The following is a 25,484-nucleotide window of genomic DNA, read 5'->3' as shown; positions in this document are numbered from 1 at the left end:
ACCTAGAGGTATTTGTTGTAGGTTGCTCATGTTGTCCGGAAGATAACTTCTCTTTCTTGAATGTTGGTTGTTAGCTTGCTTCTTATGTTTGCATGGGTTGTTGTTTGAAATTTTTTTTGGTGCTTATCCTTGCATGAAAACTCTCTCTTTATGCATGCTAAAACTTGCTCTTGTGCCTCTTGAAGATCCTTAGTTCTTGGCCTCCAAGCTACATAAGTATTTACTCATGGAACTATCTTTATGTTTATGCATGGATGCTTAAAACCCAAGCCAAAATTTCAGGTTTTTGCTTGCCAAATGAATGTTCAGTTTTGTAGTTTTGGCATGTGTGTTGGGCCTTGAAATTCCTGCACCCTTGGCATGACCTTCTAAGGCATTTGTATTTTTTTTTTGTTACCAGAAATACCAGTAAACTTGATCCCTCTCTTGAGCTTTGCATCCCTACTTGTTTGCATGAAAAACAAAAGACTAGAAGCCTCCAAGATGTGGCCAGGTTGCATGTCATGCTTTGATTATTTAAGCATCAAGTATAGTATATATATTTACATGCACATTGACTTGTTGGCAGCCTTTTTAAATTGGTAGCATATATATATCCACACATGTTGGTCCTGCAACCATAAGTATGTGTAAATATAGATATATATATATATATATATATATATACATACATGCATGCATGCATGCATTGATCTACTACTTGTGCTAGGAGATTTATTTCCATCCTTGTTTCTCTCACCTATTGTCCTTGTTCCTATTAATCATTCTATGTTTCCCTTCCCACATCATTGTTATTACCACTAGTATTAGTATTATGTTAGATCTACTTGTAGACACTTTCAAATTGTTGTTGTTTTTAATGGGGTATTTTTTTAGACTAGCTTAGCATGAACTTTTTGTGCTTGAACTCTTCCAAGTATTCATGTATATTTGGTTGGTTTTTCCCTTGGATTTTTAGGACCACCTTGAGCATCATCTTGGATTTCTTTTTGAATTTAGGATCACCAAGTAAGTAATCCCTTAAACTCTTGTATTTAAATTTTTGTTGTTTTGGTTTATTTTTCATGTAAAATTTCTGAAATTTTGTTTGCATTTATTCTTTAAAAAAATTATTGTGGGAATGCCATCTATTTATGTCTTGTGTTTTGAGAGGAAGAGAAGTTTCTATACTTAGTTGGAACCATAGTGCTATTATTTGCCATAACTTATATATGTTATTTCCTTGTTACTTCCAAATATTTGGCAAAGTAATTATCCTTTTTGTAACCTTGTTTATTCCCAATAGCAAAAAAACTTAAGATTTATTAAGTGCTTGAATCCTTGGTCCACCTAACATCAACTTGAATTACCTATATATTATTTGGGTTATACACTTATCCCTTAAATATCCACTTGCCTTTATGTCCTTTCCTATCTCCTTCCTAAAATTTTTAACATCCTTGTTTTGACAATATTTCCTTTGAAAATTATTTTTTTCTAGCTATTTTTGGTTTTAGGTGGGCCATTTTTTTCTTCAATTGATGAGATACATTAGACCTTGTATTTTTTTACAAATTTTAGTATATTATTGTATTAATGCATTTCTTCCTTGAGATTGGTCGAATAATTATTTATTGGTTTCACTATTATTTATACTTATGTTATGTAAATCTTTTTATTTTTCTTGAATTTTGGGAAAAATATTTGTGAAATGTTGTTATTATTTCTCCAAAGTGAGAACCGAGGCTTAGGCTTGGAAAAGTGAGTATTTCCTTTTTACATTATTTATTTATCTGTTTATTTAATTATTTACTTTTATTTTTATTAGATGAATTTTTTTGGAAAAATACTTGTGAATATTACGTATTCTTGGCTTGGAATTGTATCTCGAATTTTTTTGGTCTCCAAATGAACAATATGCAACCACATCGATTGGGGGTTAAACCCACGACCTTGTCGACAAGTAATTTTTGGAAAAATGAGATCTGAGTTTCATGACCGTGTCCATTCGGTGAAATAATCAACGACCACTGTTATTCGACTTGGGTCACCGAGGGTAAATAAATGATTTCGATTATTTCGACGCGGATGCATCACCGAGGGTAAACAAATGACCTTTGGCACTTTCAGTGAATTTGGAGTCATACTTTGGATATTGTATTTATTGTTTTACCTTTGATTTTGTTTACACTATTTTTGTGCTATTGCATTTTTGCAAATTTTCAGACTGAACTTTTTACTTTCGGTTTGTTTTGGATTATTCTATCGGGCTAGTGAGCTCATGGATTTACTTTTAAATCCTTTTTCAGATCAGGAGCAGTAGACCCAGGGATCTTAGAAGACTTCCAGTAGATGTCTTCTTTGGGATTTATGCCTTAAGACTTATGTCTTTGTATCAGTTGTATTATTGTTTAAGAACCTCCTTGTAAGTCGTGTTGTATTTCATTCGCCTTGTATTTGGGTTTGGTTGTAAACCTTAAGTTTGTACTTTTATTTAGTATTTTGTCAGTTATTTTCTACTCCTAGTCTGTGTTTAGGTTTTGAGGCCTTGTAGGTTCACTGGGCCCCGCCCTGTGGGTCTGCGACCGTTTGTCAGCGCACCAGGTTAGGGGCGTGACAAGATTTGTTAAGAGTAACAACATCCCAACCTATAGAATGAAAACTGCCACCCATGCCATTCCAGCTCCAAAGGAACTTCCAAGCAAGCTTATTGATGCCACTTAGGATCAAATCCGGAAGGAAGAAGATGGATAGGAGATAGATGGGAAGGGTAAAGATGTTGGAATTAAGAAGAACAATTTTACCAGCTTAAGAGATTGGGGAGTGACTCCAATTAGAGATGGCAAGCTCAGTTCTCTTGACAAGAAAATTAAAGTGGTTGGCGGGGAGACGAAAGATGGAAATGGGAGCTCCCAGGTAATTGAAAGGGAACTTACCAATTATAAAGCCAAGAATTGAAGAGATAGAATTAGCAACTCTTTTATTGAACCAGGAAGGGAAATAGATGGCGGATTTGTTTTTGTTGGGATTTTGGCCAGCAATATCAGCATAGAAATTTAAGCAGATCAAAGTATTTCTAACAACCAATCTGGAAGCTTTAGTAATGAGAATCAAATCGTCAGCAAACATAAGATGATTGATGTTGCTAGCAAGATTGGAGTTAAAACCTGGGAGGAAACTTGTATGAAGAGCATGGTTGAGAATTGAGGAAAGGTTTTGTGTGACCAAGAGAAAGAGAAGAGGGGAGATGGAATCTCCCTGGAGGACGCCCCTTGAGCCACTACACTAGCTACTAGGTTGGCCATTTATTAAAAAAGAGAAGGAAGCCGAGGATAGGCAGGATTTGATCCATTAAATCCAAAGAGCAGGGAAGTTCATCTTATGGAGTGTTGCAAGTATGCAATTCCAATCTACAGTGTCAAAAGCCTTTTCAATATCAATTTTGATAAGCATCCTAGGGGGGTTTAACTTTTCATGTTTAATTGAGTGAGTAATCTCTTGCAAGGCAAGAATGTTATCGGAAGTGGACTGATTTGCTAAAAACCAGATTGCTCTGGGCCAATGATCTTAGGGAGAACCTTTTTAAGCCGATCAGCCAAAATTTTTGAAATAACTTTGTAACAAGCATTACAAAAAGATATAGGGGGAAAATCAGAAACACGTTAAGGATGATCAACTTTAGGAATAAGAATGATAAAAGTTTTACCCCAGGAAGGGGGAAGTTTAGAGGTGGCAAAGAAATAAGAGATGGCGTTAAAAAGGTGGTCTCCAATAATATTCCAGTAAAAAAGGTAGAACTCCACATTGAAACCGTCCGGCCCTGGTGACTTCCCACGAGGCATAGACCTCAGGGTGCAATAAACCTCACCCTTAGATACTGGCCTGATCAGCTCATCTATGGCATCGGAGATCAGCGTGGGTAAGTTACCAGGCATAGACAACAGAGTTTGATCAAAAGAAAGGGAGGAGGATGAAGACGACCAAAGTTGCAAGTAAAAATGAATAAAGTCAAGCTCAATATCATTTCTAGAAGTAAGGATGTTACCAGAATTATCTCTAAGGGACTAGATTCTGTTTGTGACCTGTCTAGCTTTGACAATCTTGTGAAGGAAAACCAGAATTGTTATCACCATGAGAAAGCCATTGCATTTTGGCACATTGCACCCCAAAGATAACATTTGACCAAGCAAAGCAGCATGGCGATTTCACAGGGATTGGATCTAGATGTAGTGCCAAGGATCACTGGAAAAAGGCTCATTGGTTTCAATTGAACTAATTTCAGCCTCCATATCCTTGATCTCGATGTCAATTGGCCTCAAACCTGAAATTTTCCAACAGACGAGATTAAGTTTAGCCCTAGAAATGCAATGATGGAAGAAATGCATTGGAGAAGTAGCAGAATTAGAGTTAAAAGCTTTGATGATATTATGGTGGCATGCATCATAATCAAGCCAAGTATTATCAAATCTGAAGGTTTTGTTCATGGAGTGTGAGTGGGTGCAGGCAGTGAGGAAAATAGGAGCATGATTAGAGCAGTTGCGAGGAAGGTGTTGGTTTTTAAGAAAAGAATAAGTTGAGATCCGCTCGTAATTGGCCAAAAAGCGGTCGAGTCTGGCTCAGCGACGGGATAAACCCGCCTGATCATTACACCAAGTGAATCTTTGCCCAACAAAACCTAAATCAATAAGATTGTTAGTGTGAACAAAATTAGAAAAATACAAAGACTTAGAACCATAGTTTTTAGAATTTCCCTTGTATGGTCTTGGACTGAAAGAACGGCATTAAAGTCACCAATGATGATCCAAGGGAGATGAATGCCAACCAAGCCAGAGAGGGTTCTCCAGAGGATCCTCTGAGCAGTAACAAATTGGGAGTTGTAGACATCAGAGAGAAGCCAGGAGTCCTCCCTATTGCTGGTAACTAAGTGCAGTGACATGCGAATGGGAGCGAGGGGGGGTGACAGTTCCAATGTCGTGGGTCCAGAAAGCAATAATCCCTCCCGATAAACCAAAAACTGGGATTGCAGCGCAATCCCAAGTCCGAGTTAACCTATTACAAAAATGAAGCGTTCGATTAGTGTCTGTTTTGATTTCTACCAAGCAAACAATATTAGGATTTAAGAGACAAATGAGATCTCTGATACGCTCAAAGGTACGATTGTTTGAACCCCTCTACAGTTGCAGCATAAAGATCTTTATTTGCATCATCAGAACAAAAGAGAGAGGAAGGGGGAGCTAAGCAGGAGTTCATTTCCCATTTTTGGATCTGGTATTCTTGCTAGGGGCACGCCTGGCAAGAGCTTCGAGTTTGATATCTTTTTGGAGATGCGATATAAGGAGATCATCGTTTGGATCCATGGAAGAGCAAGAGTCCTCAGATCCCAACTGTGATCTGGTTTCCTCCAAGGATTCCATGTTGAAATCAGACGGATCAGTTGCTTGAAGAGCTTGTTTAATAGTATCAACAAGGGAGGAGTGAGTTTGATCTGGATTGTTCGAGTGAAGGGAGGTTAAGAGTAGGGGTTGGGTTTGCTGAGAAAGAGGGGGTAAAGGCTGGATGGGTGGGGATGATGGAGAGTTAGTGCTCTGGATCACCAAGCTCGAGGAGGGGTCTAGTTTCAAAAGAGGGGGTTAGATGGTGTTTGTCAGAGGAGGGGGGGTTTTGCTTTTCCTATACAAAGAGAAGACTCGGGAATCAGAGAGGTTAGATCTTTGGTAGAGGATGGGACAATAGCAAGGGCCTCGGGATACTCTGCCTCGGGACTAGCTGCAACGGTCAACTGTTCAATTTCAAATAGTGGATAGGTGCCTATATCAACGGTTGGAAGAGAGCTAGATGGGAGAGGTTCCTCGGGAAGCGAGGAGGTGTGTTGTTTCTACAGTCAAGATGGAGGCGGGGCACGGTTAACTAGGCCACCCCTGGCTGCGAGACAGGCGTTCAAACGAGACACGTGTTGATCGATCTGCCATACAGGCGGACACGTGTCCGAGCTCGAGCCATCGTTCTCACCATGCTAGGATGGGCCAGAGTTTCCCGCACCGTCGCGAGACCGCCCACGTCCGTTGCTTCTACGGCTTCGGGGTTTCATCCAGGATCCAAAATCTGAAGAGGTGTCATCGATCCCAATTGGAGAAATGTCACAGTCATCTCCCAGCATTTTGTCAGCCTCGCCGGTATGTTAGACTTGTTCGTCTACCTCCATCGCTTTCTCGGAGGAAACAAGTGGCTGAGGAACAAGTACCGACTTTCGGCTACTAACGAAAGTGCATTTGGACTGCCCGTGGCCAATTCGTCCACATCTGTAACAAAAGACAGGTAGCTTTAAATATAGAACAAGGATGAAAACAAGATTATCGATCTCCATATTTAACCCAAGTCCCTTTTTGCAGAGGTTGCTCTTATTTAGGATTTGTCAAGTGATATAGGCATGAGGTGCACTAGTTCTAATAGTTTCTGACACCATATGATTTATTAACACTTGCATACGTCACACAAAGATAGTGAAAGTTCACCACGTGCATATCAAAAAGATTCACGAAAAATATATCGAATTAATAAATATTTTTTACCATGCAATCATTCACAGGGGAGATATACGACTTCTCTCACGGAAAGCACACACCATCCCTTATTGTCAAGTGACAATTCACTCCACTCCGCTGTACAAGATTGTCCATGTGGTACAAATTCAATGATGTTGGTGATTTTCAGTAGTTATTTTAATCGGATAAAAATATATGTCTTTAAAATAACACAATGGCATTTAACTTTCTCCATAGCTTTTCAAAAGAGAGGATCAAGTCAATCAAAGTATTAAAAAATAAAAATAAAAAAACAACAAAGTGACAACCAGTGGCTTTTAACATTTTTTTTTCCAGCGCTTTTTGAATAGGAAGAATCAATAAAGTGCCCAACAAAGATGTATATAGGGGATGTTTGAAGAAACTTTTTGGCATGTTTTGTGTGGAGGAATTTTATTGTATTTTTAAGAAAACTAGAAGAAACTTCTTGGCATTCCAATTTTCTGAAAGAAAAAAAAAACTTCTTGGCATGTTTGTGTTTATTCTATTTTTTAAGAAAACTTGAAGAAACTTCTTGGCATGGTTTGCGTGGAGGAATTTTATTCTATTTAAAAAAAAAACATTTTTTTAAAATTGGCAATCATATCTAGTTAACCAACGGTCATAATTTATTCAAAATATGCCCTTAACACTGTTATACAAGTGTATCTACAAATGAAAGTTACTTGGAAAAAATAATTATTACTTTAATATTATTTAAATTTATTTATTTATTTGGTATATTTTTAAACAAAAATGACAAACAATGCCCCATAAAAGGATATCAAGAGACAAACATGTACAATAGTGTAGTAGTTTTGGGATGATTAACACCAAATCAAATTAACACCAAATCAAATTAATAAATCATATGGGATGATTAACACCAAATCAAATTAATAAATCCCCCTGCTATGCAACTCTAAAATGTATCAAACAAAAGAGACACACAAATTGGATACCAACTTCGGCACAACTTGCCTACATCTGAGTAGCCAAACTTGGAGATCAACAATCCACTAAAAAAAGTGAAAAACAATGAGTACAACTCTCACACTTATCCTCACTAAGATAAAAAAATATCTCTCTCTAGATTACCCGATGTCCACTCTCACTCACTTTTACCAAAGTGACTCTCTCCAGTGGCACACTCTAAATCTCATAGTGGGGTCTCTTATATAGACGTCTCCACGTCGTAAATATATATAGTGCCTCCCTCTTTTAGAGTCTCCTTGGTTTCCTAACTTAGATACATTCCAAAATTTGACATTACAACTCATGTTGCAACTGAGTTTGCAACACAGCCCACTGAATAGCCCCAATGCCATTTGTTTATATATAAATAATGTGACATATGTCCTAATCAAACTCAAATCCTAAGTTAAGTAAAATTTAAACCATGGATATGTTTAGAATTAAATTTAAACATCCTAATTTTAATCTTAAATGATTATTTGGTTGTCTTGGACTGAATGCAAATTCCGAGACAAATGCAAATTACAAAATCACCCTTGAGAACATGTCTCAAGGCAAAATGCAAATTACAAAATTGCCTTCGAAAATACATATCTCAAAGCAATCTAAAATCTTAAGATAATCACGATGAACGGATCTCGAGGCAATTTGAGAAGTGCAAATCTTGAGGCACCTAAGTACATATCCCGATGCAAATTAATTTTTTTTAATAAAAAAATAAATAAATAATAAAAAAAATAAATAAAAAAAATTTAATAAAATAAAAAAATAATAATAATAAATATATATATATATAAATATAAAAAAAAATTGGTTACTTCGTCGTGATTTGAGAGAAGGTTGGTTGAAAATATAAGTTTTAATTAAAAAAATATTAATTAATTACAATTTTAAAATTTTGAATTTTTTATTTAGTTTTATCTTCATGCTGAGTTGGTTAGGATTTGATGGAGGAGAGGATAAGATCTAAGGTTTTCTTTAAAAGTGGGGAGGGATCGGCGAAGTGATAGGGTCTTTTTTTGGAGAGAGATTTTTTTTTAAAAAAAAAAGAAGAAAAAAAATTTTCAGAGAAAAAAAAGAAGACGAAGGCGGAAAGAAAGGTGCAAATCTCTCTCTCACAATTCGCATGTAAAAATCGTTCTTTCGTCACTGCTACTCGCCGTCATCGTGTTCATCGTTGATGCCACCGGCGTGATTGAGATAATGCCACCAATCACGCCGGATGTTGATCGTCGTCACCTGCTAATCGTTATTGTTGTGTTGTTTCTGTCGCCATGTGTCACGTCCCAGCCCCACAGCCGGCCCCACGGACAGATCGGCCGCATCCAATGGGACTGGGCCCCTCTGGGTGCAAGGCCTCAGCTTAACCTGGTCAAAGCCAACCCTAACAAGCAGATATGAACAGAACACAAAAGCACAAATAGGATACTGGAAACTGAAATACTACAAGTACGGACTTTAGCAGCCCTATAGAATACAAATACAACCCAATAGTTCGCAAATTACAAATACAGTCAGAATACAAGTCTTACACTCTTAAGAAGGTAATATAGAGATATTGATAAAAGCAGACAATACGATCCCCAGACACCCCCCCCCATCCTAGACTTGATCTTCTCCTGCGAGAACAGAATACACAGAGTGTATGAGCCACAAGGGCCCAGTAGGATCGCAGAAAACAACAGATATAACAGATATTGCAGAATAATAGCTCATGCTTCATACAGAATACAGAAAATACGCAGAATATTGGAATAATCTAAAAACACGAAAAACACGCAGAAATACATCTCCATGGCTAATAACAGAAATCAACAGCACGAGGCTGGATCTTCGACTATGAAGTCGGAACAGAACTGAACAAAATATCAATAGCCGTAGTCGGATCTTTGACCGCAGTCGGGGGGTAGCGCTACTACAGAAAATATGTGCACATGGCTAGGACTTACTCCTCCTAGTTGGGCGAGCCAGAAATGGAGATGTACTAAAAACCGCAGAAAATACGGAATACAGACAGAGGAATTACTGAATAAATAATGCAAATAAGAAAATAAATAAATAAACATAAATACCACGCAAATAAATAAAATGATCAAACAATGCAATAATTAAATAATAATTATTGCCAGAAATACGGAATTATACAGTGCGAGAGCCTACCTGGCTCCGAGCTACAGAGTTGGGTTCACCAAGTCCCGCGAACTAAGACTCGCTACAATAATCTAACCCAACAAAATAAACTACACTCAGGAATAATTCTCGGGCTGGGCCTAACTTATAACTATTGCCCGAGCTGTACATAACAGGAATTTAAACAACAAACTTTCTAAGCACCAAGGGATAAATAATTTCAAGATTCCACAGCCAAAGTCAGAACAATCAAGCACATAAATATATACACACATGTGAATAACAACTAATATAAATGATTTAAGAAGATCCATGCTTTAATATTTAATTGCTACCACACAAAAGACATACTAAAATTGTAGGATAAGTATGCATAATTAAATATATGTATATATATAAACCTATATAATTAACAAATCCCCTGAACAAAGCATGCTTACAAGGGTGTTTGCATAAGCTAAATCTAGATGTCATGATGATACAAATAATAATATAGTAAAGTAATTATACTAGAAACAAAACATGTTTACATGTGGCCATGCATGTTTACAAAAGTATAAATATACATATTTATATGATTATATACACCAAGCTTAAACTATTTATATAAATGTATATAACTAAACATTAAGATCAAGAGGGCAAGCTTACATGTTCATGCTTACAAACCTACATATAAAACCAAATTCTCATGCTTACAAGGAGGATAGGTTAAGCTTAGATGAAGAACACAATTATCATTAACCAAAACGAGACACACAAAAATCACAAGACTCAAGCTATTAATAAAACTCAACCAGACATTCTGAAATCTCACTAATAAAACCAACTCCACAATCAAACAAGCATGCAAAGATCTAGTTAATTAAAATCACCAGGCAGCTTAAACACTTAAACAAACAATACAAGAAGAACTCCAAACAAGCAAGAAGCATGCTGATCTCCATCAAGCTTCAATCACGAGCAAGAAACACCTACCTCTAATCTCTCCGAGGATCCGCCGGTGAAGAGAATCTCCCTCCAACTCCAAGCTTCAAGAGAAGAAAAAACTGGAAATTCAGCCTCCTGAAGATGCCAACAACAAGCAAGCTTGAGCTGGTCCCCTTAAAACTAAACAAAACACCACATGCCAATAATTCACTCATCAAGATCCGGTTTTTAAGGGCAAAGAGACAAACAATGGGGGGCCCGCTCACCAAAAGCTCAGTCAACCCGTCAAAGTTGAAGAAAAAGAATTTTACAAACATTACACCATGTTCATCGTTGATGCCGCCGGCGTGATTGAGCGGCTGAGATAATGCTGTCGATCATGACGGATGTCGATCGTCGCCCTTCACCTGCTGCCGCTCGTTGTCACTGCCGTTGTCTCTCTGTAAGATTAAAGGGAGAGGCTGAGATCAGATAAAAAAATCCCACCCATGGCCAAAGACTGAAGCCACTAAGTCCAGCTTCTCACCCGTCTTTACTTGTAGAACGACAAAACCCTAGAATTCTCTTCTCTAGATAAGGAGTTGGATCTCACCTCTCTTGATGTTGTCACCAAGTACCAGAATGGCCGCCGAGATCCTCAACAAGGCTCTGCAGTTGGTCATGTCAGAGTGCAAGTCCAAGGTGAAAAAAGTGGATATCTGTGAAAAAAGAGACGCCTTTATGAAGAGCAAATTGGAAATGTGTGCAAGAATGTGAAGAAGAAGATTGAGAGAGGAGTGGCTTTCTCTACTTGTGTCTCCGTGAACAATACTGTTTGCCATTTCTCGGCCCTTTGCTAGTGATGAGACAGTGTTGAAAGAAAATGACATTGCAAGAATTGATATGGGTGCCATATAGATGCCTTTATTGCTGTTGTGGCATATGCTTATGTTATTCAAGATGGACCGTTGACTGAGAGAGATAACTGGACATGAAGTTGAATCTTGACATTTCATATATATAAATATATATATATAGGGTTTTAATTTCAAGTGTTGGTTGCCCTTAAATATGATGGTGCTGTGATGATAATGCTGTGAGATGATGTTAATGATGAGGCCAATGATGATGCTTTTTCACGGGCATAAAAAAAAAATAAATAAATAATAAATGTATAAGAAGAAAACATGCATATGCATGAGATGAAAGTAAGGAAAAATTACAATAAAACCGGTCAAATTCTCTCGAAAGCCACGTACATATTAATATACAAATTGATAATTTGCATGCATTGAAGGCTTAAGTCAGAAAGCTTGTGATGATGTTATTCATATATGATATGGAAACATGCAGTTGTGTGCATACATGCGCTAAGCATGACATATTAAAATGATCAAATGCATGTCGTATGCTCACATACAATGGCAAGTCTATTGAAGAAAATGAAGTTGTTTTTGGGTAAAATATGATAAAAAAAAATTGGAAACATAATAATGAGAAATTGGAAGCATGGGAATAAAAAAAATAATACATATAAAAATAAAAAAAATTAAAAAAAATGATGAGAAGCATGCTTGCATATTTAAAGAAGAATTTAAAATAAAAAAAAAAAAATAAATAAATAAATAATAATAATGCATTCTATCATAATTATGCGTGACAAAAATATATATATATATATATATATATATAACACATGAATTTAGTTACGGTGATGATGCATTCTCAAGTGCACGAAATAAAATAAAAAAAAAGAAAAAAAAATTTGATTGAAAAAAAAGAGAAAAACATGCATACGTCTGAGAAGCATGTCATGCACAAATAAAAAAAAAAGCATACAAATAATAACAAAAAAAATGCATATACATATCTCTTCATGTGTACCACTTATTAAAATAAATATAATAATAAAAAGGGCTGGGCCCACCATGGAAATAAACATATATGCAAGCCCACCATGAAAAAGACATATATGCAAAAAAAAATAAAATAAATTTGATGAATGATGAGATTCACGTGCATAAGAAATAAAATTTAAAATATATAAAAAATTAATAATAAAAATGAGAAAGCATGCATACGTGCATGGCAAAAATATATATATATATATATATATATATATAAAACATAAAAATGATGATAAAAAAAATAAAAATGAGAAATATTAAGTGTGTCTGAAGAGCATGTTATGCATTCATATGAGCATGACATAAAAAATTGAGAGTAATGCATACGTTCATAATAAAATAATAATAATAAAAAAATTGATAACATGTATAAAAAAAAGAAATATGGAAATATGCACTACTAATCTCAAAGTAATGATAAGAATGCTTATCTCGAGGTAGTGGCTAGTTTTATCTCAACGCAGTAATGAGATATATATTGCAAGGCGATGATAAGGCATATGCAGTGATGACTTATTCATTTTGAGACGGCAACAAAAAAAAGATAGTTATGGCAATCAGGCAGGCAGCACAATGACAAGGCACAGGCAGCGGCGATGATATATATATATATATATATATAAGTGATGTAATAAATATGTTTATATAATAAAATAACAAGATTTATAATTTGCAAATCTTTCTTGCTTTTACTTGTATTTTTGCTCTTAATCGGAGGTTCCCAAGATACTAATCTGGGGTAATTAATAATAGAGGCTTGTCTCTATTAGAAATAGAAGAACCCACAAAACAAATATGATATTTGTGCTTCGATATACTGTTTGGTGTCTTTTTCATACTGTTAGACGCGTATTTTCAATCACACACTTCTGTTAAAATGAAATAGATATTAGATTCTCAGTTTGATACTAATTGAAATTGAACGCTCAAAATAATATTCGTGCAAAGTTTGGTGTTTACCCAAGATTTACCCACAAATGACCTATAAAATTTCATGAGAATTTTATGTGCACTAACTTTTTTTTATGTTTGAGTCAAGTCAACAAATCAATCCAACTAATCCGACTCCACCAACCAAACACGTTTTTAAACATGTTTAATATAGTCTTTCATTTGACCCAAAAGGCCAAACCATTACCTTTGAATCCAAACAAACGAAACCACGCATAAGCATATAAAACAATGGCTTCTTTCATAAAAAGAATGACAAGTTGACAACTCTTTGTCTATGTTTGACGTGATCCAAAACATTTTATTTTATTTGTTGATTGCTCAAATCATCTTTATATTTTAATTCACATACTTTAGATTTTTTTATATAAATATTAAATATAATATTTTTATAAAATTATTTATTTATCTTTTATTTTTCTTCTATTATAACTCTGTGTCCTTAACTTATATCAGTGAAGAAACCAAAATATAGTCTAGTGGTTTTCTACCTTTTTTGTGTTTGAGAGGTCTTAAATTCAATACCTCTTAAGCACAATATAAAAAAATAAAAGTAAAAAGATGTTTGTCGTCAATTTGTCAAAAAAAAAAAATACTCATATCTATGAGTTTAACTTAAATTTGTGTCCGACTACGGAACCAATGACTTTGTAAAAAAAAATTTAATTAAATAAATAAAAAGTAAGAAAAAAATAAAAAAAATAAAAAGGGTAAGAGAGTAATATTGCAAGAAGTTGAATGTGGGAAACTTCCCAAGGTCCTCCCTGTCAATCTGTCATGCATTTATATGAGGCATGCATTTCTTGTATCCCATTCATACATTTCTCCACAGACATTTGTGAGAATTTCTCTCTTTGATCTCATGGCTTGTCTCTCATTGTTTGTTTTATTTCTTATCTTTGTTGTCTCAGTATTCCCTCCATATTATGTCCATGGTACAAGCTGCATTGAAACTGAAAGGATAGCCCTTCTCCACATCAAAGCAGACATTAATCAGAGCGACGACCAAAGCTTGTTCTCTTCTTGGACTGGCCATAACTGTTGCAAATGGCAAGGCGTGAGCTGCAACCATGAATCCCGGCATGTCATCAAGCTTGATCTCCGACAACACCCTTCTAATTATATCTCTGATTATTATGACTTGCCACCAAGTAAGTTGAACTCTTCTCTCGTTCAACTTCACCATTTAAAGCACTTGGATTTGAGCATGAACAACTTCAATGACTCCCCCATCCCAGACTTCATTGGCTCTTTTGCCAACCTTGAATATCTTAATCTCTCCAATGCCGGATTCAGTGGTGTCATTCCTCATACCTTTGGAAACCTATCATGCTTGCGCTATCTTGATCTTAGCTCCAATTATGATCTACAAACTAATGACCTCCACTGGCTCTCTGGAATGACTTCTTTGCATTACCTTGACTTGAGCGGAGGGAGCCTTTCCAAAGTGCATGGTTGGCTTCATGACATTAACAGTGTGCTCCCCTCTCTTCGTGTGTTGAAACTTTCTAATGCTGAACTTCAAGGTGGTGGCATGTATGCTACTACCGATCTGCCTCATTATCTCAACTTCACATCTCTTCGTGTGCTTGATCTCTCTCACAATTATGGCCTGAACATCACTCTGCCTCAATGGTTGTTCAATCTCACTAGCCTTGTTTATCTTGATCTTTCTCAATGTGCTATGTATGGCAAGTTGCCAGTGACAATTGGTAACTTAAGTCGCTTGAGAGTCTTCAGCTTGTCTGGTAACTCTTTTAATGGAGTGATTCCAGAGTCCTTTGGATATCTTGGTAGCTTGGAGAAACTTGATTTGTCAATAAATGAACTCAATGGAAGCATTCCAGAATCTCTGAGCAATCTTACAAATTTAGTGTACTTTTTTTTTTGTAAAAGAACCTCAGGGGCTGTTTTATTGAAAAGAAGTAAATAAAACAAAAATACAAGGAGAAGAACTGAAAAAACAAGACAGACATTAAAAATTTAAAAACCGTAATCGATGAACGATTTCATAACCCTAACGAGGGAGGTCGCGACCAAAAAGAAACAAGTTAAGGTTAGAGGAGTTGGCTCTGTAGTGCAAGAGTGATCTGAGGGAATCATCCAAGTAGAGGGAATACAATGAACTTTAGGAAAGTTTTAAATCGGAGAAGAGATCGAATATGGGTAAATCGGAGAGTGAATCTCCACCGGGTGACAAGATCGGGATGTTCGAAAGCATAGAGATAGTTTCATTCGAATTGATGAAGATGTGCTTGATGTTCGAGAATTATCCGAGACGGATCAAGTGCAACAAATGAAGGGCGGAGATCTCATCAAAGCAGTAATTAGATTGAACCAAAGTGCAAAGCAACCCGCAAGAGACACAACATAATTAGAGTTTGATAGGAAAAACCTCGCAGAACTCATCAAGAAGCCGGATTGAGATTGGAATGAGAGAACAAGAACAGTCGTCAACGAATGGTGAAGTTGTGAAGGATGAGTTTTTGTCCCAAGCAAGGCCATCTGTGACAAGTGGTGTATTCCCCAGACATGGGAAAGAGCTCGACTGCACAATGAGCGGGGAATGTTAATAGGAGTATCTCGAAATATGGCATCACAGTGGATTTCCAAATGAACCAAGCGGCAGACAATGAGAGTAGATGTAATGACAGAGAAGTTCCCATTAGTGAGCCGAGAGCCCTCAGCAAACCCATTAGGGAAATAAATACTAGCATTAAGCTTCAAGCGGAGGAAGTTCCAAACCCGCTTAGTAAGACTCGCATTGACAAAAGGTGCTCGATTGTTTCAGGGAATAAGCCACACAAAATACAAGGGTTATCAGGGCCCAATCTCAATTGAAATAAGAAATTAGAAGTAGAGAGGCGCCCATGAAATAAGAGCCAAAGGAAATGTTTTAGCCCGAGGGCACATAAAGCAGCCTTCAGAGGACATGCCAACCGCACCAAGATTCGCATAGCATACCGTAATTATTCAAATGCTTTATAGACAGGTGGCGAGAATCTTGTGTCATGTTTAGTGGAGGGGTTCCAAACCCAATGATTGCGAGTGAATTGGAATCAATAATACTCGGAGGAGAGATCATGAAAATTAAAGTTCCGCCAAAAACATGAAATAACGTAGGCTCATTCCAAAGAATCACCACTAATGAAATCGAAATAGCAAGAGAATCAATATCGATATCAACATTAAGAAAGGTAGGCTTGAGGGCAATGGGGATCTCAAAGCACCAAGGGTCCCATAAAAAGATGTTCATCGTCCGGGATTAATGGAGTTAATACGACAATTAGGCTTAATTCGAGTAGCAATCCCTCGTGAGGTAGCGAAAAACCAGAGCACTTGGAAGGAGGATTGTTTCTCCAAAAATTAAAATCACCATATTTAGACCGCAAAATGTCCACCCAAATAGCATCACCATTGTTAAGAAAATTAAAAAAGTGTTTAGCCATCAGAGAATATTTAGCAAGAGAAAGATTTCTAATACCAATACCCCTCAAACCCTTTACTATCACTGATGATGTTCCAATTCAAGTTATGAATGCCCTTTCCATTCTCGCTTCTACACCATTTTCGCACAACTCCGAAATCTCGAGACAATGAAGTCGGAATGGGATATACTCGAAAGGGTATAGATGGGGGATAGAAAGAATAGTAGTATTAATCGTAATGGTTTTAGTCGCTTGAGAGAGGTAGTAGTTGCTCCATCTAGAGCAAAAGGTGACGAATCTTATCAACCAAGGGGTTAAATGAGGGAAGCAAGAAGACGCTTTAGGGGAAATTAAAATACCAAGGTATTTAAAAGGAAAGGAAGATTGAGTGAGATTGAGAATAGAGCAGATACGGGAGGAAACATGTTTGTTACACTAGGTTGGAAAGAAAATTTGAGATTTTGTGCGATTGGGTCGTTGACCGGAAATGTGATTATACAACTCTAAACACTCGTTGATATTCTAGCAGCCTTTCCTAGAGGCATTAGTTATAAGAATTAAATCATCAGAGAAACATAAGGTGGTTAAAAATTATGATTGTGATTCGGAGAAAACCAGGGATCAAGCCAGAAGAGAGACCGTGGTTGAGATTGGTGGTTAGGATCTGGGATACCAGGATAAAAAGGTAAGAAGAAATAGGGTCCCCCTGACGGACACCCCGAGACGAGGGGAACCAGGGGGAAGGATTGCCATTAATAAGAAGAGAGAAGGAGCAAGAGTGAAGGCAAGCCGAAATCCAAGAAATCCAGAGTGCAGGAAAATTCATGCGGGCAAAAACAGCAAGAATTGCATTCCAATTAACAGTATCGTAGGCTTTCTCAATGTCAAGTTTGATAAGCATCCTGGGGGGGTTTTTGATATCAGATTCTAAAGTATGGGCAATCTCTTGCACAGCAATAATGTTATCGAAAGAGCAACGATTGGAAACAAAGCCAGCCTGCTCTCGACCGATTAAACTAGGGAGAACAAGCTGCATTCGATTCGCTAAAAGTTTGGAAATAATTTTGAAATTAACATTGCAAAGAGATATGGGTCTAAAATCAGAAACACAAAGGGGGCGATCTTTTTTAGGAATGAGAGTGATGAAAGTTTTACCCCAAGACGGAGGGAGAATGGATCTTTCTAAAAAACAGCGAACAGCCATGAACAAATGATCCCCAACAATGGGCCAAAAACTACGATAAAACTCAGCGCTGAAACCATCAGGACCAGGAGACTTACCTGTGGGAAGATCAAGAAGAGTGAGATATACTTCCTCCTTGGTTACCTCCCGGACTAGAGAGCGAGCGATTGAATCAGTGAGGCGAGGCAAATTAACCGGTAGAAGATCGATTAAGATGTCGTTATCAGTGGCGGGGGCTGACCAAAGGTTTTTGTAGAAGTCCAAAAAAGCATCTTCAATACTAGAGTGATTTTGACAGCGGGAGCCATTAGCATCGATAACCTGAGAGATGAAATTAGTGTGAGCGCGAATGCGAGTAGAGGCATGGAAAAAACTGGTGTTCCGGTCGCCATCATTGATCCAAAGCATGCGGGCACGTTGGGCCCATTTAATACTACATTGATTCTGCAAAGAAGCGAAATTAGCATATTCTTGCATTAAGAGAGATTGGGAAATAGAATTGAAATCAGAATTCTCAAGATTACTAATGGTGATTTCACTGGACAAAAGGTCCGTCTCAAGCGAATTGACACCCGATCTATGCCAGTTGGAGAGTTGATAACGAGCGCGAGAGAGGAGATGCGAGAAAGCTTGTAAGGGATTCCCATGGGGATGATGTTCCCAAAACATCACAAACAAGACATCATGGCAACCTACAAAAATTCAACCAATTAATATCGAGGCGAAAAAAATTCTAGAAAGTACGGGTAGGGAACGGGGAAGAGGAGAGAAAAGAGGCGAGTGATCGGGAGAAAGACCGGGAAGATGATTAAGAGAGTTAGAAGCAAAGGAATTGGCCCAATCAAGGTTAAACAGACATCTATCAAGTCCGCCCAAACTGACGAGCAAGACCCATCTGATTGTTACACCAAGTAAAATGAGGGCCAGAGAAATTACTGTCAATCAGGTTATTAAGCTCAATAAAATTTCTAAAAAATCTAGCTTTACGATCATAGTAAGCAAATGTGCTACATTTATGCTTTCGAACACTGGAGAATAGTGTTAAAGTCTCCCGAGGATGAGCTGTGGGATATGTAAAGCGTAAAGTTTTCGAAAAGCTCACTCCACAAACAACATTGTTTACGAAAAACACAAAGAGTTATAGATAATCTGAAATAAGAAAGGTTTTAGAGGAGTTAATAGTAATAATGAGATGGAGAGCGGTTTAGACACGTAGATAGGGGTGACAACCCTAACGAGTTTAAGCCAAAGGACAATAATGCCGCCAGAGAAACCATCGGAAAGAATAGCGGCCCAATCCCAGTTTTTGGGAAGTTTCTGCGAGGCGTAAAAAGACGATCGATGTTAGCTCTGGTTTCAACAAGACAAACAACAGTTGGTTTGTGAGAACGCATAAGACGGAAGACACGAGTGGAGGTATCACGTGTAGAAATACCCCTGCAATTCCAGCAAATGATTTTAGTTGTATTCATGGAGAAACAAGATAAATAAGGAGGGAAGAGAAAGACTCCCTAGGAGCAGGGTTCGATTTCTCCAGGTTCCACTCTCCCCTTCTTGGGAGACAAACTGGGAATGTTAGACCCTTTCCGAACAAGAGAATCACCGTCTCGCCTCGGTTTGGTATTGAGCTAAAAGTCATATCATCATCCGGACTATCGGAAGGATCTCTTCCTCCGACATCTCATCGTCATCATCTTCATCAGAGAAATCCTCATCCTGACAGTCATCTTCTTCCATGCCCTCCACCTCAAGAACAGCAGAAATTTTCTCGACTAGAACTGAATGAGAACAAGGGTTTGGATGGGAAGAGGAGGTGAAAGGGGGCTGGAGAGAGGACCGAAGAGTGGGAGGTGGGGAGGTCTGACGCCTTGGAATGAAGCGCTCTGCTTTTTCTGGGGGAGGGTGAAAGGAGGTGATTTGATTGGTCATGATGGGCGGTGAGGCTTTGGGAGCAAGTATGGTCCCGTCTTGGGACTTGGTCATGCTGGGCGGAGAGACTTTGGAAGTAAGCAAGGTCTCATCTTGGGACTCGGAGAGGGAGGGGAGCGAAAAATCGAGGGGGAGATAACGGGCGATCTCTGAACCGAGGGATCAATGGGTGTAGGGTCTGGGGAAACAGCTGTCTCCACTGTAGGATTGATGTGAGTAGTGGGGGCCGCCCACTATGAGTGAAGGATCTACCGCCACGTGAGGGCTCGCGAGGAGGCGGATCCTCGGGGACGACAATCTCGGGACTCGGATCGGGTGCAGCACATCGCTGGTCGCGGCGAATGGAGCGAGCGCCCGACTGCCACGACGCAGAGTGTTACCACGCCGGCGGAAACCAAGAGCCAAGGGCCATAATCGATGTCGTAAATTCTTGCCGTCCAGAAGAGCCGACGGGGGAGCGTCCGGAGAGGGGTCAGAGTCATCCATTTGTTGATCCTCGACTCCTGATACCAAACTAGATCCGAGTCCGACTCGCCTACACCGGGTGAGACGGATTAGGTCTAGCGAGACCGGGAGTCGCGAGAAGAATTACAAGAGTTGGTCCCATGATCGATCAAACCACGTGAATAGCAAAAAGGTAGGTAAGCGCTCATACAAAATGATGACAAAGACTCGATGGTGATCGTCGCCTATCCAAAAACCTCTACTGAGAGGTTTGGACAGATCGACATCAACACAGATGCGAGCAAATTTGGATCGGGTAAGAGCAAAAGTGTAAATTCATCAACTTTTCGGAAGGGTCCTAAACCCGACTAGCAATGGCTTCCAAGGTCTCTCCTTCCCGAACTCAACAGAAGGTTGTGAAGTTGTATCCAAATAGTCGCAGAGGAAAGCTTAGCAAATGTGGGCTCAAGAACGGCTTCCACGGGCGAGAGTTGCAAGATAATTCCGTTGACCGACCAAGGTCCATCAAGAAGAAGGCTTTTGCATTGCTTTTCTGCGAAGAACAACGAATAAGAAGGAAGCCATTGGGAAGATCGGGATATAGAAATTTCACCGAAGGAACTCCATTTAGCAAGAAGATCGACTTTGACTTGCGAAAGGGGGGACTTGCCGAAGAGCTTCCCATAAAGAGCATGCTTTCGAAACTTTCAGACAGTGCTCGTTTCAAAGAATCACCATCAAGTTTGATGAAAAGTCGAAGTGTTTTCTTTGAGTTTGGAGAGAATATGGGGATTATTCAAGGGGAATTGTCTGAAGGTTGACGAAGGGAAGAGGCGACTTGAGCCCAAGACTTGGGTTGCGTCGGGGAAGGAGGAGGGGATCGAATGTCGGTCCCCGCTGCCATGGCAAGGGGGAGCGACTAAGAGAGAGGAGCAGGAGGTGGCGAAAGCGTAGTCGTTAACCGAGGGCGACTCGTCCCAAATGAAAGTTACAAGTGCTAAATTCTAGTGTACTTTGATTTGTCTATTAATAACTTTGGTGTTTGCCAGAGAGCATCGGGAGGCTGCAAAAGTTGGTGTACTTTGATTTGTCCTTAAACAAAGTTCAGGGATTGATGCCTGCAAGCATTGGGAATCTAAGAAACCTGCAATTCTTGGGTTTTTCATTGAATATGATTAGTGGAGTGATTCCCGAATCCTTTGGCAATCTCTCATTTTTGCAGCATTTTGGTGGGGCTGGTAACAATCTCAGTGGAAAATTGCCTGAAACTATAGGGAATCTTGTTCACCTTCAGTTTCTAGATTTGTCTCAAAATATGATAAGTGGAAAGTTACCGGAGAGTTTTGGAAATCTTAGCCAATTGCAGCAGTTGGAAATGCCAGGCAATGGCATCACAGGGGGATTATAAGAATCTGTAGGAAAGCTGTCTAGCTTGTGGGAGCTTGATTTATCAAACAACAACATTAATGGAACATTGCCAAAAAGCATGGGGAACTTATGCAAGTTAAACACCTTAGATTTTACAAACAATTCAATCAGTGGAACCATTGAAGATCTCGTTGATGGATTGTCTAAATGCAGGGAGAACAAGGAAGGTTTTGCTTCAGAAAATAGTGTTGGTCTAGAAACATTGCGTCTAGGAAATAACAAACTGAATGGAACAGTTCCAGAGACAATAGGCCTATTATCTAAGCTGAGTGAGCTGCGTCTCTCTTCAAATTGTTTAACGGGTGTCTTAACTGAATCTCATTTTGTTAATCTAGCAAACTTGACATATTTGGACCTGTCCTACAACTCGTTGCAATTGAATGTAAGTGAGAATTGGAATCCTCCTTTTGATTGTGATAAAATCATATTGTGTTCCTGCAAAGTAGGCCCTGTTTTTCCCTCTTGGGTCAGAACTCAAACACAATTGGAACAACTTTGCTTATCAGATGCTGGAATTTTAGGCAGTATTCCTGCATGGTTTTGGAATCCAACTGTCTCGGGAAGTTATTTTCTCAATTTATCAAACAACAATTTGGAGGGAAGGCTACCAACTTTTTTGAAAAATTACAGTTTTTTCCAAGTTGATTTGAGTTCAAACAGATTTGAAGGCCCATTACCAGAGTTTGATCCCACCTCTTTGCAAGTTATCTATCTCAACAACAACTCATTCTCTGGGTCTATTCCATCTTACTTTGGTGCTGCTACTTTCATTCACATTTTCTCTTTATCTGATAATCATATCAACGGAAGCATTCCGTCATTCTTTTGTAACTACTTACTTGTTATTGCTTGATGTATCTAACAATGATATGTCCGGAAGACTTCCACACTGTTGGAATTCAACATCTGCGTTGGAAATTTTTGATATATCTAACAATAATTTCATAGGTAAAATTCCTGATGGCCTTGTGTCCCTCACCAATCTCCATTCCTTACATTTGAGAAACAATGGCTTCTCCGGAGAACTCCCCTTGGCATTGAAAAAGGCCAGCAAGTTGCTAATTCTCGACGTTGGTGAAAACAAACTCTCAGGTAGTATACCAACATGGATCGGAGAAAACCTTTCATCTTTAATAGTGCTTCGCTTGAGATCAAATTTATTTGAAGGCGTCATCCCAAAGCAATTATCTAAACTCTCCTCTCTTCAAATTCTGGATGTTGCACAAAACAATTTATCAGGTTGCATTCCTCGTTCTTTCGGAGATTTCAAAGCAATGGTAGTTGCAAAGCACAGTGAATGATGGTCTTTGTTCACCATTTTGAACGATGTCAGTTCTTATATTGGATGGGACAGTATGCCAGATAGGTTTGCATACTCAGATTCTCTACTGATAACAGCAAAGGGCCTCCAAATGGAATACTTCAAGGTTCTATCGTTAGTCACAAGCATAGACTTATCAAGCAATAACCTTTCCTGTGATTTGCCTGAGGAACTGACCAAACTACATGGGCTGCATTTCTTGAATCTTTCTCACAACTTTTTCAGTGGAAAGATACCAGAAAGCATCAGTGACATGGAACAGCTGGAATCACTTGATCTGTCAGAGAACAATTTATTTGGTACAATTCCTTCAGGCATGTCAACTTTGAATTTCTTGAGCTATTTGAACCTATCCCACAACAATTTGTCAGGAAAAATTCCATCAGGTGGCCAACTTCAGACTTTCGATCAATCAGCCTATAATTGGAATCATGACCTCTGTGGATCACCTCTTCAGAATTGTGCTAATGAGACACATTATTCCCAAGGTGCTAACAAGGATGAAGGAAAAGGAGATTGGTCAGAGATGTTATGGCTTTACATAGGTCTTGCAATGGGATTCATAACTGGCTTCTGGATGATCATTGGTACCATTATTATGAAGAAAACAATAAGATTTGCTTATTTCCGATCCATTGACAAAGTATATGATTGGCTGTAAGTTAAGATGGTTATGTCCTCTCGGAGACTCAAATCAACTTCCTCAAGGAAGAACTATGGTCAGGCCTGAGCTTTTACTCTTTCATTGTTGAGGTGTATTTACATAATGTAGTATGAGCTGATTTTATGGCCTCCAGTAATATAAATTAATATAATAGAACTCTTATCTTTAATAATTTAAGTCATCGCACACACCATGACAACATCATTTTTTGAGACCATGAGATTTATATTGCAAGCTTTATAAAATGATTTACTAGTGCTGGATAATTTCCACAAGTTGTGCTTAAATTAAGAGGAGAGGAGGAACAAGATTTTTGACAAACATGTTGTATTTCATTTGCCTTTATCTTGCTTTTTTTTTTTAAATAAGGCTTCTTTTTTCTTTTTCTTTTTAATAAAAAAATCTATCTTGGTTTCTTAATTCAAACAAAAACCAGAAAGCATTAGCCCTAACTTCCTTCAATCCAAGCACAGGCTAATGAAATGATATCACCATAATGTAATCTTTAGAAAGCATTGGTCCTATCATCTCTTCTGAAAATATATTTCAAGTAAGATTGTTTGTTGTATATTATATTAAAAAAAAATTTATGGTTATTCTAGATAGTTGACTTTGCCGGCTCCAGTTTTACTCTCTTTTTTATGTGTTTTTTTGCCTTTTCTGTTCACTGTTCTTCTCATCTCTGGTGAGGATTACATGTAGTATACTGAAACAAATTGTATTTTTTTTAAGTAGATAAACCACATTTATTAAAAAAAAAAGAAGTACAAACGGATGCAAACAAGCTCAAACCAGGGCAACAAAAGAAGGAAAAACAAAAAAAGAATAAACTAGAGACTGAACCACCAGAAGTGGCCCAAAGATAGAAAACAGAAAACACAAACCCTAAAGAAGGAGAACCTATATGATCAAAATGAATAAACAAATTGTATTATGTGATAATAAAATACCAATGTCTTAAATCTATTTTTATTTGCATATCATAATTTGAACAATGCACTTCATCTTCACAATATTCATTTAGATTCCAAAACATATTTATTTAAGCTTTCAAAGATGCAAATTTATTCATTTTAACCATTGAAATAAACAAATTTGTATTTTACCTCTTCCATCCCACATCGATTGAGCAAACAAATACATATAATTCAAAAGTAAGCTCCCGTGATCCATTGATTCATCATATATAATCAAAATATTAAACCTTTTATGAAGAGATCTTTTGATTTATCACATACAGCCAAACTATCAAACTCTTTATCAAATAAACAAAACTACAATAACCAGGAACTTATATCTGCATTAAATTTTAATAATTCATTCAAATATTTCAATTTAATTTGACAAACAAATAGATATATGCCCCTCATGGGAATCCTCGATATTCAAATAGAGCTCAAATTCTGAAGCATAGAAACAGATTCAAAGGTAATGCATAAGGATAATTGATAAGTCATATTCAAGCCGAGTATCGGTAATCAAGTATTAGAAAAGTTTCAAGTCAAATTTCTTATAATTGCAACACATAACACATGAAACTAGAATTCCTTCTCACCAGCAAACCAACAAAAAAAAAAGTCATTAATGACTACAACAAGACCTAATGGTGCTCTAGACGATCCACCTGATAATAACAAAATATATGAGGTACAACAAACTCCTTGATTAGAGATAAC

The 25,484-nt window shown here is 37.8% G+C and overlaps 3 protein-coding genes and 1 long non-coding RNA gene across 6 annotated transcripts; 3 read left to right on the top strand and 1 right to left on the bottom strand.

The window, feature by feature from the left end:
• Window positions 1-8,912: 8,912 nt before the first annotated feature.
• LOC120271609 lies at window positions 8,913-11,449 on the bottom strand. Of its 3 annotated transcripts, XR_005540049.1 has the most exons (6): window positions 11,365-11,449; window positions 11,101-11,272; window positions 10,841-11,014; window positions 10,623-10,754; window positions 9,675-9,736; window positions 8,913-9,133 (listed from the first exon to the last, which is right to left on the bottom strand). It is a non-coding gene; the product is annotated as an uncharacterized LOC120271609 (long non-coding RNA). The 3 variants fall into 3 exon arrangements; XR_005540048.1 differs by having other exon boundaries at window positions 10,623-11,014; XR_005540050.1 differs by having other exon boundaries at window positions 10,623-11,014; window positions 11,167-11,272.
• A 2,824-nt stretch (window positions 11,450-14,273) lies between these two features.
• LOC120273416 (receptor-like protein EIX1) lies at window positions 14,274-15,344 on the top strand. The gene has a single exon (XM_039280048.1). It carries the CDS (start codon window positions 14,274-14,276, stop codon window positions 15,342-15,344), a length of 1,071 nt encoding a protein of 356 aa, XP_039135982.1.
• Window positions 15,345-21,881: 6,537 nt separating this feature from the next.
• On the top strand, window positions 21,882-23,124 carry LOC120273400 (receptor-like protein EIX2). Its single transcript, XM_039280031.1, has 2 exons — window positions 21,882-22,650; window positions 22,772-23,124. Exons 1-2 carry the CDS (start codon window positions 21,882-21,884, stop codon window positions 23,122-23,124), a joined length of 1,122 nt encoding a protein of 373 aa, XP_039135965.1.
• A 54-nt stretch (window positions 23,125-23,178) lies between these two features.
• On the top strand, window positions 23,179-23,805 carry LOC120273391 (receptor-like protein EIX2). The gene has a single exon (XM_039280021.1). The coding sequence runs from the start codon at window positions 23,179-23,181 to the stop codon at window positions 23,803-23,805; it is 627 nt and encodes a 208-aa protein (XP_039135955.1).
• The last annotated feature ends 1,679 nt before the right edge of the window (window positions 23,806-25,484 follow it).

This window comes from Dioscorea cayenensis, chromosome 2, assembly GCF_009730915.1.
Source record: "Dioscorea cayenensis subsp. rotundata cultivar TDr96_F1 chromosome 2, TDr96_F1_v2_PseudoChromosome.rev07_lg8_w22 25.fasta, whole genome shotgun sequence".
Lineage (NCBI taxonomy): Eukaryota > Viridiplantae > Streptophyta > Magnoliopsida > Dioscoreales > Dioscoreaceae > Dioscorea > Dioscorea cayenensis.
This window is presented reverse-complemented; position numbering and strand designations above follow the sequence as displayed.